Source organism: Budorcas taxicolor, chromosome 14, assembly GCF_023091745.1.
Source record: "Budorcas taxicolor isolate Tak-1 chromosome 14, Takin1.1, whole genome shotgun sequence".
NCBI lineage: Eukaryota > Metazoa > Chordata > Mammalia > Artiodactyla > Bovidae > Budorcas > Budorcas taxicolor.
The window spans coordinates 86,235,079-86,253,052 of NC_068923.1; the positions used below are offsets into that span (position 1 = coordinate 86,235,079).

The 17,974-nt window shown below is 39.8% G+C and overlaps 1 protein-coding gene across 1 annotated transcript in view; it reads right to left on the bottom strand.

Moving 5' to 3' along the window:
- The window catches only part of SLC26A7 (solute carrier family 26 member 7), a 146,878-nt gene extending 129,572 nt beyond the window's left edge, over positions 1–17,306 (bottom strand). The window contains exon 1 of the mRNA XM_052651652.1: positions 17,114–17,306. Within this exon, the coding sequence (XP_052507612.1) occupies positions 17,114–17,306 (193 nt within the window). The remainder of the gene's footprint in view (positions 1–17,113) is intronic.
- Positions 17,307–17,974: the final 668 nt, after the last annotated feature.

Consider the following 17,974-nt stretch of genomic DNA (forward strand, 5'->3'; position numbering starts at 1 on the left):
TGCCTTTCTCTGTTCCAACCACAGAACAAGATTTCTCCTACTTAGTCTTTCCTAACTAGTCTCTTGCCTCTGTCAAGTGTATAATATAAGCTGATGCCAGAGTAATTTTTTTATAATACAAACTTTTGTCACCCCCTGTCATCCTTCAAGATCCACTAATGTCCTCATGGAAAATAAGCCTTAACACTTCTCCATGTTATTCAATAAGACTTTTATGATCTGGACTCTGCTAACCTCTCCAGCTACAACTCCTACCAAGTGGGATTATTGACAAGTATTTAAACAAACTACACTCTTTTATTCTTCTTATCACTGCATATTTTTCTTCTTTCTACAGTGCCCTGCATCTGTGAGCTACCTGGAAAACTCGTATTACCCTTCAAGATTCAGTTAAAGTACAATTTCCTCTTGACTTGGAATCTCATCGCCACTCTAGGAAGAGATGATAATGTTATCTGCGCTATTGCTGTACTTTGTACATTCTTCATTCATATGACGTATCAAAATTATTCTAAAAACCTGCTTTTTTGTCCAGATTTCCAATTATATTGTGAGATATATTATTAAGGCAACTAATAAGAATAGTTGACTCATTGGAAAAGACTCTGATGCTGGGATGGACTGGGGGCAGAGGAGAAGGGGATGACAGAGGATGAGATGGCTGGATGGCATCACTGACTCGATGGACGTGAGTTTGAGGGAACTCCGGGAGTTGGTGATGAACAGGGAGGCCTGGCGTGCTGCAATTCATGGGGTTCCAAAGAGTCAGACACAACTGAGCGACTGAACTGAACTGAACTGAATAACAATCAATTCCATTTATAAATAAGCTAGTGTGTCAAACATGGTCATGTATGGATGTGAGAGTTGGACTGTGGAGAAAGCTGAGAGCTAAAGAATTGATGCTTTTGATCTGTGGTGTTTGAGAAGACTCTTGAGAGTCCCTTGGACTGCAAGGAGATCCAACCAGTCCATTCTAAAGGAGACCAGCCCTGGGTGTACTTTGGAAGGAATGATGCTAAAGCTGAAACTCCAATACTTTGGTCATCTCATGCGAAGAGTTGACTCATTGGAAAAAGACTCTGATGCTGGGAGGGATTGGGGGCAGGAGGAAAAGGGGATGACAGAGGATGAGATGGCTGGATGGCATCACCAACTCGATGGACATGAATTTGAGTGAACTCTGGGAGATGGTGATGGACAGGGAGGCCTGGCGTGCTGTGATTCATGGGTTTGCAAAGAGTCAGACACGACTGAGTGACTGAACTGAACTGAACTGAGTGTGTCAAGCAAAGTACTAGGATCTCTTTCACGGAGTCCTGATAAACACAGGAACAGGCCCAGGAATAAAATGATACACTTATCCAAAGCTATGAAGGCTATGAGAAGAAAAACAAAGGAACAAAGCAAAGAAAGGCCTTGATTATTAGGTGAATGAAGGCACAAGCAAGGTTAAATGGTTCAGAAGATAACAAAGAGGTCAGGAAATGAAGTTAGTGAGCAGTTCATTGCAGAAACCAGCACCAGCTCAAAGGTGTTGAATGCTAATTTTTTAGGAGGTACTGATCACAGGGCTGAGTGTGACTGGGGACATCAAGGCTTCTCAGAGGTCCTGATACCGTTTCCCTTTGAATACTCTATCCAAGTACAGTTGAACAGGAATGGCCTCAAGGTATATTTTAGTGGTTTTTTTTTTTTTTTTTTTTTTTTTGAGGACCACGTTTCTATAACACCCCTCTAAACCACTCATTAGGCCAGAGATCAGGAAAGGATAAGAACTTTCCTTCCAACTTTATACTGACTGCTAGCTAATGTCTCCTGCCCTTTCATATCTCTTCATAGGTAGCTGCACCTTCTCACTGACTCCTGTGGGCTCAGTCCCACCTACTGAAATTTGAGGCCTGCTCATATGCTGGTCTGAAAAGGCAATGGCACCCCACTCCAGTACTCTTGCCTGGAAAATCCCATGGATGGAGGAGCCTGGTAGGCTGCAGTCCATGGGGTCGCTAGGAGTCGGACACGACTGAGTGACTTCCCTTTCACTTTTCACTTTCATGCATTGGAGAAGGAAGTGGCAACCCACTCCAGTGTTCTTGCCTGGAGAATCCCAGGGATGGTGGAGCCTGGTGGGCTGCTGTCTATGGGGTTGCACAGAGTCAGACACGACTGAAGCGACTTAGCAGCAGCAGCAGCAGCATATGCTGGTAGGAATTAGAAAAGACTATGCAATCTAGATCTTTTTTACCCAGAATCTTGGAACCAGGTACTAATCCTGAGTTGTTCTTACACTTTGACTGAGCTTCTGACACTTTCTCCAGTTTGACCTTTCGGGTCCTGGTCCCCACTGGTTGACACCCACGTACTAAACTTTATACTCACAGGCTTTGTGAGTTTGTATGCTTCTGCTAACCTCCCTGCATCTGACCTCAATTCCACCTTCTCAAATATCTGGATTCCATCCACCTCTGTCTAGGATAGTGACAATGCCACCACCTCAGATCAAGTGGCAAAGCACAGGTCCTCAGATTCCTCTCCACCACCTCCCACTTCCTCTACCCAAGAGGAGGGCTGCAGATTGGAGGGTCAAAGTAGGACACTCCGAACGAGATGCATTTCATGATGGGAAAGGCCATGTCCACCCATATGTGTATTTTTGTTCTTCTACTATTTTGCTCCTTGGAAGAAAAGCTGAGACGAACCTAGATAGCATATTCAAAAGCAGAGACATTACTTTGCCAACAAACATCCGTCTAGTCAAGGCTATGGTTTTTCCAGTAGTCATATAAGGATGTGAGAGTTGGACCATAAAGAAAAATGAGCGCTGAAGAATTGATGCTTTTGAACTGCAGTGTTGGAGAAGACTCTTGTGAGTCCCTTGGACTGCAAGGAGATCCAACAAGTCCATCCTAAAGGAAATCAGTCCTGAATATTCATTGGAAGAACTGATGCTGAAGCTGAAACCCTAATACGTTGCCCACCTGATGTGAAAAACTGACTCACTGGAAAAGACCGTGGCGCTGGGAAAGATGGGAGGAGAAGGGGATGACAGAGGATGAGATGGTTGGATGGCATCACTAGCTTGATGGACATGAGTTTGAGCAAGCTCTAGGAGTTGGTGATGGACAAGGAAGCCTGGCATGCTGCAGTCCATGGGGTCAGAAGGAGCTGGACACGACTGAGTGACTGAACTGAACTGAACCATTTTGCTACTGATATGATAATAAAAGACCAGGACCTGCCTCAAGACTAACTGTGATATGTCTCTTTCTTTCCATAAGCACGTTCAAATCTCAGCTTTCTGAGAAAAAAAGAAATACTAATAGCTCTTCAATCTCAGGCCTAAATTGTTGCGCCCCACTCCAACCTGACTAGATCTATGTTTTAAACAATAATTCAGCTAATAAAGTGAGATGTATTCCCTAAATGTAACCTGTGTATAGAGCTCCCCTGAGATCCTCTCCAGAGAAACAGTGATTAGTAGGATTTGATTTCTTAAAATTCTGTTTCATATAATAGCATGTTGCTGTTCAGTCACTCACGTGTCCGACTCCTTGCAATGCCATAGAGGAAAGCAAGGTTTCCCTATCCTTCACTGTCTCCCAGAGTTTGTTCAAACTCATGTCCATTGAGTCAATGATGCCATCCAATCATCTCATCCTCGGTTGCTTCTTTCTCCTACTGCCCTCAATCTTTCCCCAAATCAGGATCTTTCCCAATGAGTTGGCTCTGCACATCAGGTCAGCTTCAGCATCAGTCCTTTCAATGAATATTCAGGATTGACTTCCTTCAGGATTGATTCATTTGATCTCCTGGCAGTCCACAGGACTCTCAAGAGTCTTCTCCAGCACCACAGTTCAAAACAATTGATTCTTCAGTGCTCAACCTTCTTTACAGTCTAACTCTCACATCCGTACATACTACGGGAAAACCATAGCTTTGATTAAACCAACTTTTGTCAGCGAAGTGATATCTCTGCTTTTTAATATGCTAATAAGTTTATCACAGCTTTACTTCCAAGGAGCAAGCATCTTTTTAATTTCATGACTGCAGTCACCATCTGCAGTGATTTTGAAGGCCAAGAAAATAGTCTATCACTGTTTGCATTGTTTCTCCATCTATTTACCATGAGGTGATGGGACTGGATACCGATATCTTAGTTTTCTAAATGTTGAGTTTTAAGCTAACCTTTTCACTTTCACTTTCCTCAAGAGGCTCTTTAGCTCTTCTTCATTTTCCTCCATAGGGGTGGTGTCATCTGCATATCTGAGGTTGTTTATATTTCTCCTGGCAATGTTGATTCCAGCTTGTGCTTCATCCAGCCCAGCATTTTTCATGGTATATTCTGCATACAAGTTTAATAAGCAGGGTGACATATGAGTTAAATAACCTTTGACCTACTCCTTTCACAGTTTCGAATCAGTTCATTGTTCCGTGTCTGACTGCTTTTTGACCTGCATACAGGTTTCTCAGGAGACAGGTAAGGTGGTCTGGTATTCCCATCTCTTTACGAATTTTTCACTGTTTGTTGTGATCCACACAAAGACATCAGTGTAGTCAATGAAAATGATGTTTTTCTGGAACTCTCTTGCTTTTTCTATGATCCAACAGAGGTTGGCAATTTGATCTCTGGTTCCTCTGCCTTTTCTAAATCCAGCTTGTACATCTGGAATTTCTCAGTTCACGTAGTGCTGAAGCCTAGCTTGAAGAATTTTGAGCATTACTTTGCTGGCATCTGAACTGAGTACAGTAGTACAGTAGTTTACCATTCTTAGCATTGCCTTTCTTCAGGATTGGAATGAAAACTGACCTTTTCTAGTACCATAGCCACCAATGAGTTTTCCAAATTTGCTGGCATATTGAGTGCAGCACTTTAACAGCATCATCTTTTAGGAACTGAAATAGCTCAGCTGCAATTCTAACACCTCCACTAGCTTTATTTGTAGTAATGCTTCCTAAGGCCCACACTTCACACACCAGGATGTCTGGCTCTAGGTGAGTGACCACACCATCATGGTTATCCAGATCTTTAAGACCTTTTTTTGTTCAGTTCTTCTGTGTATTCTTGCTACCTCTTATTAATATCTTCTGTTTCTGTTAAGTCCACACTGCTGCTGTCCTTGTTTGTGCATCTTTGCATGAAGTGTTTCCTCGGTATCTCTAATTTTCTTGAGATCTCTAGTCTTTCCCATTCTATTGTTTTACTCTATTTCTTTGCATCGATCACTGAGGAAGGCTTTCTTATGTCTCCTGGCCATTCTCTGGAACTGTGCATTAAGTTGGGTATATCTTTCCTTTTCTCTTTTGCCTTTCACTTTTATTCTCTTCTCAGCTACTCTCAGGCCTCCTGAGACAACCATTTTGCCTTTTTGCATTTCTTTTTCTTGGGGATGGTTTTGATCACTGCCTCCTGTACAAACCTCAATCCATAGTTCTTCAGGCACTCTGTCAGATGTAATCCCTTGCATCAATTTGTCCCTTCCTCTATATAATTATAAGGAATTTTGTTTAGGTCAGTTTTTCCTACTTTCTTCAATTTAAGTATGAATTTTGCAACACAGAGTTCATGATGTGAGCTACAGTTAGCTTTCAATCTTGTTTTTGCTGACTATATAGAGTGTCCATCTTCAGCTGCGAAGAATATAATTAATCTGTTTTCTGTATTGACTGTCTGGTGATGTTCTTGTATGCAGTCGTCTCTTGGGTTGCTGGAAGAGGGAAATATTTGCTATGACCAGTGCATTCTCTTGGCAAAATTCAGTTAGCCTTTGCCCTGCTTCATTTTGTACTCGAAGGCCAAATTTGCCTGTTACTCCAGGTATTTCTTGACTTCCTACTTTTGTATTCCAGTTCCCTATGATGAAAATTACATCTTTTTTTTTTTTTTTTTTGGTGTTAGTTCCTGAAGGTCTTGTATGTCATATCATAAAACCACTCAACATTAGGTTCTTTGGCATTAGTGGTTGGGGTATAGACTTGGCTACTACGATATTGGGGTTTGCCTTGGAAGTGAACCGAGATCATCTGTTGTTTTAGAGATTGCACCAAAGTACTCAATTTCAGACTCTTTTGCGAATATGAAAGCTACTCCATTTCTTCTAAGAGATTCATGCCCATAGTAGTAGATATGATGGTCATCTGATTTTTTTTTTTAATTTTTTATGGTCATCTGATTTAAATTCACCCATTCCCATTCATTTTAGTTCACTGATTCCTAAAATGTTGATGTTCTCTCTTGGCATCTCCTGTTTGACCACTACCAATTTACCTTGATTCATGGACCTAAGTTTCCAACTTCCTATGCAATATTGTCCTTTGCAGCATCTGACTTTGCTTTCACCACCAGACACATCCACAACTGGGTGTCATTTCTGCTTTGGCTCAGCCTCTTCATTACTTCTGAAACTATTTCTCTGCTCTTCTCCAGTAGTATACTGGACACCTACTAAGCTGGTGGGAGTTGGGGGGTGGGAGGTGGTTGTTCATCTTTCAGTGTCATACATATCTTTTTGTCTTTTCATACAGTTCATGGCCTTCTCAAGGCAAGAATGCTGAAGTGGTATCTTATAATCTTATAATACCAGGTATCTTTAGCTATTCAAGTCTTGCCAGTGTTTTTTTAAGACTGTCACTTTTTTCTCTATGTTCACCCAATTTTTATCACCAGATATTAATTTCATGTCATTCTTATTAGATAGGATTGTACATTCTTCATTTTTCCAAATAAAAACAATATTATTTGGCAGCTCCCTGGATTTATACAAGCTACTCAGAAAGTGGCTGAAAGGAATATTTTGCAAATTTTCATTAAGAAAATGTTCCCACCCTTACATTCCCACACCAGAATATCCTCAAGGTTGAAATAACAAGATCATATTCTCATATATTTTTGTACAAATTTGAGACAGGGAAAAATAAGGCCCTTGTGGGCTAGGTTGTTGCCTTTTTGTTCTCTCTTTCCAAAAACATAGCAAAAGCCTGTATTTTTTCAAGTACTTTTTAAAAACAGAAATGAATAAAGAACCCTAGAAGACACATTAGTATTCTTAAAAACAAAATAATTAGGTAGTAGTAGGATCTCCCAAGAATTACATATAAAACAATCAAACACAAATTGTGTGGGTAATGATAGAAGTTATTTCCCTCTGGCAACTGTTTATGGTGGTCTTAGCACAGTTATTAATAAACCACAATGTGATCAGCTGTCTGGTTCACTGCATCAATAGGCTCAGGGTTAAGTGATATTAAGAGTGGATCTCCCAGGGTAAATTTGCATCTATCCAAGAAATATAGCTGTATGAAAACAAAATTCCTATAGACATACATTCTCTTGGTTCACAAACAAGTACTGTTAAAGATCATCGGTTCTAAACACTAGACAGGTTAAGGCAATAGGTTCATCCTGTAACATATTGTACAGATGAGATTTCACAAGAGTGAAAGTAAAGAATTATCATGGTCAAAAAGCTTCATGATCAGTAGATCTATGAGCTTAAATATTAGAAACTGTAAGAGATTAAAAGTGTCTATGGAGAAGAGTATCCCCCAAAAGAGTGGGCACAGGTAAGCCGTATCCTATCATTTGAGTTATGATTTTTTTACCATCAAGAAACATTTGAGTACCTACTATGTGCCAAATACATTGATAGGAACTGAAAGGATTTCTTAGGACTCAGGACATTTATCTCTAAAACCAGAACGGTTGGTCAACCTAGACTATAAACAGTCTATACCTTCAAAGAACTAATAGCCTAGAAGAAAAGTCAAATATAAATCAAAAACAAATGTGATAGTGTTAGTGAACTGGATAAGTGGGAAAGCAAAATAGAGGTATCTATCAAGTACTTTCTGAAAATCCATAGTTCTCAACCCTAGCTGTTCATTTTACTTTATTTTTATCATCACTTGAGGAAGCTGAGGTACAAATTAAATGATTTGCCCTAAATTCTCAGAGATTTTTGTTTAACTGGAATAGGGTTGAGGCACGGGTATTTTTTCAAGTGCCAAAAGAGATTAAAATATGCAAGCAAGGTTGAGAACTACTAACCTAACCCAGCTTAAGTATGCGAAAATATACTCAGATAAACAGGGTCGGGGGAGAAAAATTATCCATTTAGGAGGAAGCAGTACGTGCAAATGTCCTGAGGCAAAACAAGCATGACCCTTTAGAACACTAAGATCCATTCAGTGCGGCCAGAACATAGGATGAAAACAATATGAGTGAGATCCAGGTAACTTGAAAAACCTTTTCAGAAGTTCATGCCTGTGTAAAAAAGAAAAGTTGGGTATTTATAGTTTGCCTTTTATATAAAATATCTTGTTTTTCTGAATGCCTTGATGGGTTTGGACAATCAAAGTGTCTTTGAGTTGAGTTTGAGAACTTCCTACTCTAGACCTGAAGAGGATGAATAACAGCAGTGAAGCAGAATTAATGTAAAAGCATAAGGGATATTGGGGATTATGACAAATTGCAAAGCCCACGCCCACAGAAAGGGTGCAGGCACCACTCAACTTTGGCCTGTTATTTCCATTCACGAATATCTGCTGTTAGATAATTAGATTTAAATAAAGGGGGAAAAAAATCAAGTTTAAAATGAGACAGCCACTTCATTCTTACTAGAGCTCTTGGTAATTGCCCTCTGTTCTTCCCCAGCAGCATACTGGACACCTTCCAACGTGGGGGACTCAGCTAGCGTCACATCTTTTTGCCTTTTTATACCATCCATGGGATTCTCCAGGCAAGAATGCTGGAGTGGGTGGCCATTTCCTTCTCCACCCCAGTGAACCATGTTTTGTCAAAATTCTTCACTGTGTCCCATCCATTTGGCGTGGCCCTGCCTGGCACAGCTCATGGTTTCATTGAGTTGTGCAAGCCCCTTCACTACAACAAGGCTGTGATCTGTGAAGGGGTGAGCCACCTCTGCCACATGGTAAAAGCTATTTATTGTTTGTTGAATTCACAGGCCAGTATTAAAGCACGTCTCTCCTCTGTCCCTCACCCTAAGCTAGTCTAGCGGGGGCATGAGCGGCTCTCAAGGGAATGAACAGGCGCTCTGGTGTAGGTACTTCTTCCCCCTGGCACACTCCTCTCCCCTCTCAACCAGAATCTCAGGGTTTTATTTTATCAAGGAAGCTGACATGTCATCACAGATGGGGCAGCCTCAGGGGCTGACGTGCAGTGTGTTTCTCAGTGTCATTCCTAGTCCCGCTCAGGTTATGTCTGCTGTACTCAAGGCAAACTGGAGAACAGAAGACAGCGAGGGATGTGGGGTGGAGCCTGGTAGATTTATATTTCAGTCTCTCTTAGCAGTACTGAGTACCCAAGGTTCTGAACCTCAATCTCCTCTTCTCATGAAAATGAATATGAATATAAAGTATGATCCAGAGAGATGATATGGGGTGGGAGGTGGGAGGGGGATTCAGGATTGGGAGCTTGTATACACCCGTGGTGGATTCATGTCAGTGTATGGCAAAACCAATACAGTATTGTAAAGTAAAATAAAGTAAAAATAAATAAATAAATAAAGTATGTATATATATATATATATATATATATATATATATATATATCTTGATGGATTTAGAAAATTGGAGACAATTTGTGTAAAATTTAAATCGGAATGACACTCAAATGCGTAGTTAAGGCGACTGGAAGTAACCCAACTTAAACCTAATTTACAACAAAAAAGTGTTTGCATGCGCAAGTGAAAAGCCAGAAGTGTACTAGCTATCATCAGGACTCGGTTTCTCTCTACTGTCCCCCTTGCTGTGTCGGCTTCATTTCCAGGCTTTCGAAGCCGAGGGAAGATGTAGAGGAATGTCATCCTTACTGTTAGTAGTCCCAGCACAAAGGAAGATGCCTTTTCCTTTTTTTCCTCAAAGGTTCTGCACATGTCCCAAGATCCAGAATGACTGGACCACTCTCAGGCAACAGGGATCGCATCACTATTTCAAAGTAAGAAATGACTGGTTTGTGGTATAGTAAACCCTCCTTGTGCCTAGAGGAGAAAACGCCATGACTGAACCAGTAACTGACCTGGTGTACGGAATAGTGCTCATTATCAACATGAGCCCCAAGGCTTCACCTGGACTAATAACTATCTGGATGCAGCTGTCAACACTGTTGCACATTATAATCTGGGACAATTGAAAAAAGAAGAAACACACATTGTCCATGTGTGGGAATTGCTCCTGGGAAATCTCATTTAATTGTTTGAGATGAGACTCAGGCACCAGTGTTCTTTTAGTCACCAAGATGGCTCCAGTGGGGTCCCCAAAGCTGAGAATCCTGGTCGAGGGATACTTATTTCACTTATCAGCCTAGAGCAAAAATTAGAACCTCACTTAAACCACGTATACCAAAAATGGAAGGGGCACGGGGGTTGTTCCTTAAAACAAATCCAAGAATTACTAACAGCAATTCTTGTATTATTACTAAAAGTAATTAATTACAAAAATTACTAAAAGCAGGGATGGATCCTGGCTGGCAAAAATGGAAGTGTACTATTATATAGGCCACATACCTTATCTTCACAACCACTGCCAATCTATTTTGTTGCAAACCTTCCCAAGTTTTCAACACTCTAAAATGGAAAGTCTTGGTTCTTCCATGTGAACTGGTCTAAATATTACAGGGAGTATTATTCTAACTGCAGAAATATAAAAGTAACCTTTTAACACACAAATCACCATTAATTTACATTTAAGAAAGAAAGAAAATTAGAAATGCTGGATGAAGCCCAGAGCTTTGGGCGAGAGCATGCATCATGGGATGAGAGAAAATGGAGAAGTGAAAAACCAGCAGCGTTCCTTGCTCCTGGGTACATTTTTATGGAGGTCAGGGAAAGTATGAGTGAGTGAGTGAAAGTCGCTCAGTCATGTCCAACTCTTTGCAACCCCACAGACTATACAGTTCATGGAACTGTCCAGGCCAGAATACTGGAGTGGGTAGCCTTTCCCTTCTCCAGGTAATCTTCCCAACCCAGGTCTCCTGCATTGCAGGCGGATTCCTTACCAGCTGAGCCACAAGGGAAGCCCCAGGGCAAGTATACTTTAGATTTATTTAGCAATATTTGGCTGCCATTGTTCTTAGAGAAGAGAATAGCTACCATTCAATAAATATAACAAATCATTATAATTTCTCTAAATTATAATCCACATGTTTATAATGATTAAGAGGGTTAGGTTAGAGATATGTAGCTAATGCTACATCTCTTAAGCCTCAAGGCTGAAACCATGCAGGGAAAATTCTCAGACAAGCCTTTAATTTTCATAGCGAATGCTTCCAGGAATTCCACTTACTGATCCACATGTCGCTAAGCTGCCCTCAGGAGTACAAAGAAGATCAGCTTCCACATATTTTGGTACCAGTAATGCCGCAAGTTCTACATTATTATAAGGAACGTCCATCCTTTGTCTGTGGCCTGGAACACTGTGGTTTGAATATCAGACAGCCCTATAGCAGCATAAAATTTTCATGATTTGGCAACAAAAATTCTAGGTGATCCCATGGAATGCAAGTCAAAACATTCTCATATTCCTCCTCAGTGTATTAGGTACTTTTATGGTAAGTCATGCATTTTAGCTCTCCACCCTGTCTCAATGCTTGAGTTTTCAGATTGAAAAAAAAAAATCTTCCCTCAAGTGGTCATCCAGGGCAGAATGTGAACTCAAGTATTTACACTTTAGGAGTTTTATACTGCTTAACTTGCCAACCATGTCGGTGACATGTTTAAATTAATGACATTCGTTTGTTGATCCTCAAACTACATTCTGCAGTGAGATGTCAATTAAAGAACATTTTGGTACATGCCAGCTATAATGGTTTTCACCTGATGTTAGTGATGAGTGCTCCCAAATGTTTTTAACATTAAAAAAATACACAAATCATTTCTAAGAAATATTTGAACATGGTGAAAGAATGACCTAAAGTTCCTTTTCTTTTTTTCATTAAAATAAGCACATCTACATTTATGTTTTTACCTTGGGGAGGAAATATTTTGGGGACCCCTTTAGCAATCTTCTATAGTCTATAAACTCCTTCCCAGAATACTTTCTTAAAATAAGTAAAAGAAAACAGAATTATAGAAAATTATAGAATTATAAAGAAATAAAGTATATTAAAATATATTGATGCAGGTTCAGAGACCTGAAGTTCCTGTTGATTCAAGGACCTAATCTTTTGTATGTGTGTGTGTGTGTGTGTCTGTGTGTGTGTGCACAAGCGTGCGTGCGCGCGCACGCCACTAAGTTGCTTCAGTCATGTCCAACTCTTTGCGACCCTATGGACTGTATTCCAGGCATGAATACTGGAGTATGTTGCCCCCCTCGAGGGGATCTTCCCGACCCAGGGACTGAACCTGCGTCTCTTACATCTCCTGCGTTGGCAGGCCAGTTCTTTGCTGCTAGCGCCACCTTGGAGTCAGTCATTTCAGTCGCTCAGTCGTGTCCAACTCTTTGCGATCCTATGGACTGCAGCACACCAGGCCTCCCTGTCCATCACCAACATTGCCACTTGGAAGCCCCCTCTTAAAGATTTTCTTCAAGAGGGAGTTCAGGGCATTTCAACAAAACATGTTAGAAAGTGCCTTGTCAGAGGAAACAAATTCACACTTAGCAGGAAACCAGGAGAAAGGGTGGCAGCGGAAGTGTGAATGATGGGGACTGTGGCAGAATATAAAGTGCATGCCCTGTCTACAGAGGGAGCCAAAAGATGTTCCCCACACGGAAACATAAGACCCTCGTGGCCATCTATTTCCCTTTGGCAAGAGAAGCCGGACTTCTAGATTTTCATCTAGATGGGTTAATGTTGGCTCGAGAAAAAATTAAACACGGGGACAAAGGGAATGCAGGTAAACCTTTTATCATATTTGTCTGGGGGGCTACAAGTTTATAAATTCAGGAAAGTGAGGAGAATTGGAAGAAATTAATTATTCATATTTTAATGTATCTTTTACTATCAGTATCTTTATTACGTTTATTTTTAAAATATAAAAATAAATTTAAATTTCCCTTCCCAGAGTGGCAGCAAGATACCATAAAATAATAAAAGTCTCTAGGAGGCAAACTGCTTCATGATTCCAAGAAACCCCAATAAAAGTCTCTAGGAGGCAAACTGCTTCATGATTCCAAGAAACATTTATATATTACCTGTGCCTATGCGCCAGGTAATATATAAACCAGTGAGAGTATAAAGATTAAAACATTCCTTCCAAAGCTTACCCACCAGTGCATAAAGAATTGTACCAAAAGAATACAATACAATCTGTTATAGAGATATGTAAAAAGTACAAAGGAAGTAGGAGATACATCTTTCCAGAAGACTGGCAGGGATTCTCAGAGGAAAGATCTCTTTGAGTAGACCTTTGTATTAAGGGGCCCAGATTCTTAATGATCTAACAGATTATTCTAAAGAATTGGGCTTTATCCCAGTGGAAACAGAGGGCCATGGAAGAATTCTAAACATAGAACTGAACAGATGGTTAGACATAGCATGGGATGGCCTACATGAGGAGACAGACAATGAAGACTCACAAGATGATTATTTCAGTCATTTAGGGGTCCAGAGCAGTAGCAAGGGACATGAAGTGAGACTGCTTGGTTGGAAAGATATTTAGGAAACAGAAACACCAGGACCTGATGGGTGGTTGCACCCTGGTGGGTTTAGTAGCGAAAGAGGAGGAGCTGAGAGTGACTTGAGACTATATAAGAGGCAGTCCAGCACAAAGCCTGGTGGAAAGGGGAGCACACAGTCCCTGGAGCCAGCCTACCTGGGTTAAAGTCCTGTCACTTCTAACTCACTTACTGTGTAACTTTAATCAACTTAGTTATCCTCTGTGAGCCTCAGTTTTGTATATATGTCAAGTGTTCTTTTGTGTCTAAAAATTAGCTATTATTATTTATTATTATAATTCTGGTAAGGATGGTGGTTTCATTCAGTTTGTTTCTTCCAGCAGACTAGTGTTGCATTTGTAATGCTTTCAGGCAATTCTAGGTTCGTCTAGTTGAATATATGGATCTCTGGTTGAGAAGAAAGTACAGTGATGATGGCTAGAGCCTCTTACACAGATGAGATAGCCTGAGGCATTTTCAGAGAAGGCCCAGGGTTTGAATCTCCAGGACACTAGTGCTGAATGGGTAGATAGAGTAGGAGCCGTGCTGGGAAAGACTGAGGGCAAGACGAGACACGGCAACACATGAGATGGTTGGATGGCATCACTGACAATGACGTGAGTTTGAGCAAACCCCGGGAGACAGTGAAGGACGGGGAAGCCTGACGTGCTGCAGTTCCTGGGGTTACAAAGAGTCGGACATGACTGAGTGACTGAACAACAAGGCCAAATCTGCAAAAGCTCATAACAAGAGAAGGCCAGAGAGGCAGCAGAAGGTGAACAGAAGAGCAACGTCTAAAGCCCAAGAGGAGAAATGAGTTTAGAGAGAGTATAGTCAACACAGAAAATACCACACAGGAATCAGTTATTATGATGACTAACAAGCATCTATATTTAACAGTTGGGAAATCTTTAATAAAGTAATTTAAAATGGCTCCTTGATAGTTGACATATAGAAAAGACTCAAATTTTAGTTTCCATTAATCTTAATTTTAATTGCATATCTTGAGAAAGAAGAATTACAAAGAATTAAAAAAAAAAAAACAAGTAGGCTCCTCTATCCATGGGATTCTCTTGGCCAGAATAATGGAATGGTTTGCTGTGCCCTCCTCCAGGGGATCTTTCCAACCCAAGGATCGAAACTGCGTCTCTTAGGCCTTTACCACTAGCGCCACCTAGGAAGCCCAAACACAAAGGTAATTTGCAGGGAAGGACATTTGCACCTTTCCCAAGAAATGTCTTCTGTTACTAAGACTGGAATTATGAAAAAGTCTACTTATTTTGGCAGTGTAGAGTATAAAGCATAAAATGTTGAGTGTTACCATTGGAATCAAGTCCTGACTCTACCACTTATCAAGTATAAGGTCCAGAGAAAATTATTTACTTGTCTAAGTTTCCACATTCTCAAGTGGGATATGGAGGACCACTGTCACTTAGGATTTTGTTGGGAGAGGGGAAGATATTGCACATAAGGGATTTAGCACAAGGCCCCTTACAACAAATACTAGCTTATGATATTTACCCATCATGGGTAATCATGAGAAAGTTTGAGAATTGTTTTTAAAGAATAAGTACTTTTGGAAGAATTCAGTTCAGTTCAGTCGCTCAGTCGTGTCGACTCTTAGTGACCCCACGGACTGCAGCCCGCCAGGCCTCGCTGTCCATCACCAACTCCCTGTCCAGAATTAGTCTTTCCATACGCCAACAAAAACCTTTAAGTTCTTTCTAGCAGTGTAGCCTTCCTTGCCCAATCACTGGGAGTCTTCTGGGAGAATCAAGAGCCAGATCCATAATTTCCAAGACACAAGAGCTGAGTAAGCTTTGTGCGTCTCATCACCTGGGGGCTGGCCAACATATTTCTTCATAACCAGTAAAATACATGACTCATTAAACAAAACACCTCAATTTCCATACCAAAGAAAAGTCATACAGTCAACTACCAAAAACAGATAAATGATAATACTAATAATATATCACAGGTATCTTTATCATATCCCCCAATTTTCTAACCTCATATTTCAGAAAGATGAAAACACCAATTTTTTAAAAATATATATTTCTCTTTTACTTTATAATAAATGAAAGAAAATAAATTCATAAAATATACTGAAACTACCTGGTGAAAAAGCTCTTGTAAATTCATCATCTTAGTTTCAAAGTCTATGGTAGTGTCTCACTTTGAATTTAAAATTGAACAAAAATAATCCTAAAAAATGGCCTAATCTGTTATTTACTTTGCATTTTTATGAAAGACTACTGTGCTTTGCTTTTAGCAAACTGGTCATTAAAAATATGAGACTATTCGGGGAAATGGAACCCCAGGAAGTATGATAGTACTATAGATCTTCAAGCCACCAGAGCAGATGTTCCTAATCATAGTAAAAACACAAACAGACCAACCAGTTTGTTCCAGCTACAGAATTAGAAAAGTGCATATAATTTAACGGTATGAAAAATAGTTCAAGCCAGGAGGTAGTAAAACTGCAAAAAATATATAAATCTAAAGAGTCTGTGCCAAGGAACATTTTACAAATTCTCAAGGCTGAAAAATCTTGAGATTTTTCTTGCTACAGGTAGGAAGCTATTACCTGAACTAGCTTTTAAAAATACAACGACTATATCTTTAAGGTAGAAAGCTATTACCTGAACTAGTTTTTAAAAATACAATGAATATATCTTTTAAGGAAAACAGGTAGGAAGCTATTACCTGAACTAGTTTTTAAAAATACAATGAATATATCTTTAAGGAAAACACAACATACAGACACACACACACACACACACACACACATACAACCACACAGGCTCATACACCGTAGGCACACCAATTACCTAATAGTTTTTACCCAGAGAAACATTTACCTAAATCTAGAATATCATTTATAAACAGCTTTGGGACAGTGAAAATCAGACTTCTCATCAGTTTAAATTTATAATTGAGAAATAAACAGTACATAATGTGATACAGAATTAAATTGACATGCACAGTAAAATGTAAGCTCTAAGGACAGGATTCTCTTTGCAAATAATGATCTTGGCCAAGAGCCTCCTTTATGTACAGAAAGCTCTATTCCTTGCTTATAGCAACCCTCAAGGTTACAACAGGTCATTGTATGCTGCTAATTAGGTTTACAAATGATATGTTCACGCCAGGTGATACTTTTTAGCTTGATTCAGCCTAAGTAGAAAACTATATCAATAAAGTCAAACTATAAAAACTCATTGTCCCACAATTACAGATCTTTTACTCCTATAGTATGAATTTTAATTGCAAATATTTAATGCCATTAAAAATTAGTTTGATGCTTAATCTCTCTCAAAAACAACAAAAAGAAAGCAAAAGACAAGTAAGAAAACAGAAAAGTTTCCACAGATATTCAATGTGTTTATTCTCCAAAAGTTCATTAAAGTCAATTTTGTTAGTAGACCCTAGGTCACGATACTCTTCCAAGAAAGCAAAGTGATATCTACTCTGTATAAAATGAAAATCAAATGCAGGACATTACCTTGTGCCACCTGTTGAACTGCCAGCATCATCCCAGAAACAGTGTCCGGAAGCAAGCTTTCTTTCAGACTGTAATGTGTCGCCCACTCCAAAATAGGCAGCCGCCGTCTGCACCACTGTTTAAAGTCTTCACAACGGGGCATACGCATCTTGCTCCAGGGCATGCTTTTCTTTTTTCTCTTTGCCCCCGTCATTTTCAGATTACCTCTTGTAGATTAAACTTTAAACAAGAAAAAAATTGTTGTAGAACACCTCCCTTCAAAGCTAGGCTCCAAATCTTCTGTGGTTTACAATGTCAAAGCTATCCAGGAAATAATAAGAGAGATTAACAAGAGCATACATACATACATATATATATATATACACATATACATATATATATATATATATATATATATATATATGCAGCCAGGCTGCATGTTTTATTATGGTATAGCTAATTATTCTAGACAAAAGATGCAGATTAAAACCATGAATTTTTGTCTGAATGAGATGAGAAGTGGTACCTGTTAGTGTACTATTTTCTGATCTTGGAAAAGTAGTGGATTCAGTATTAAGTTGGTGTAGAGCTCTCTTGCCAGTAATTCCCCTTATACTGACTGTAGTCTTATGTTTTGGCTTATATCCCAGTGGCTAATGAGGTAGTTCTGGGCATGTGTTGCAAGTGGGCTGGGTTATGCTAAAGAAACCAGGAAGCATTCAGCTATTCCTGCCTTCTCCCGACAAGCTATGCAAAATCATAAAACCAGAGAGGTTTTGTTATGCAAGATGTAGTCAGAGAATCTAGATTTACTTCTTTGGGAAGTGGGTATTTTCAGTATATCAAATGACTGCCATTTCTGAATCAGAAGCCTAAGAGGCT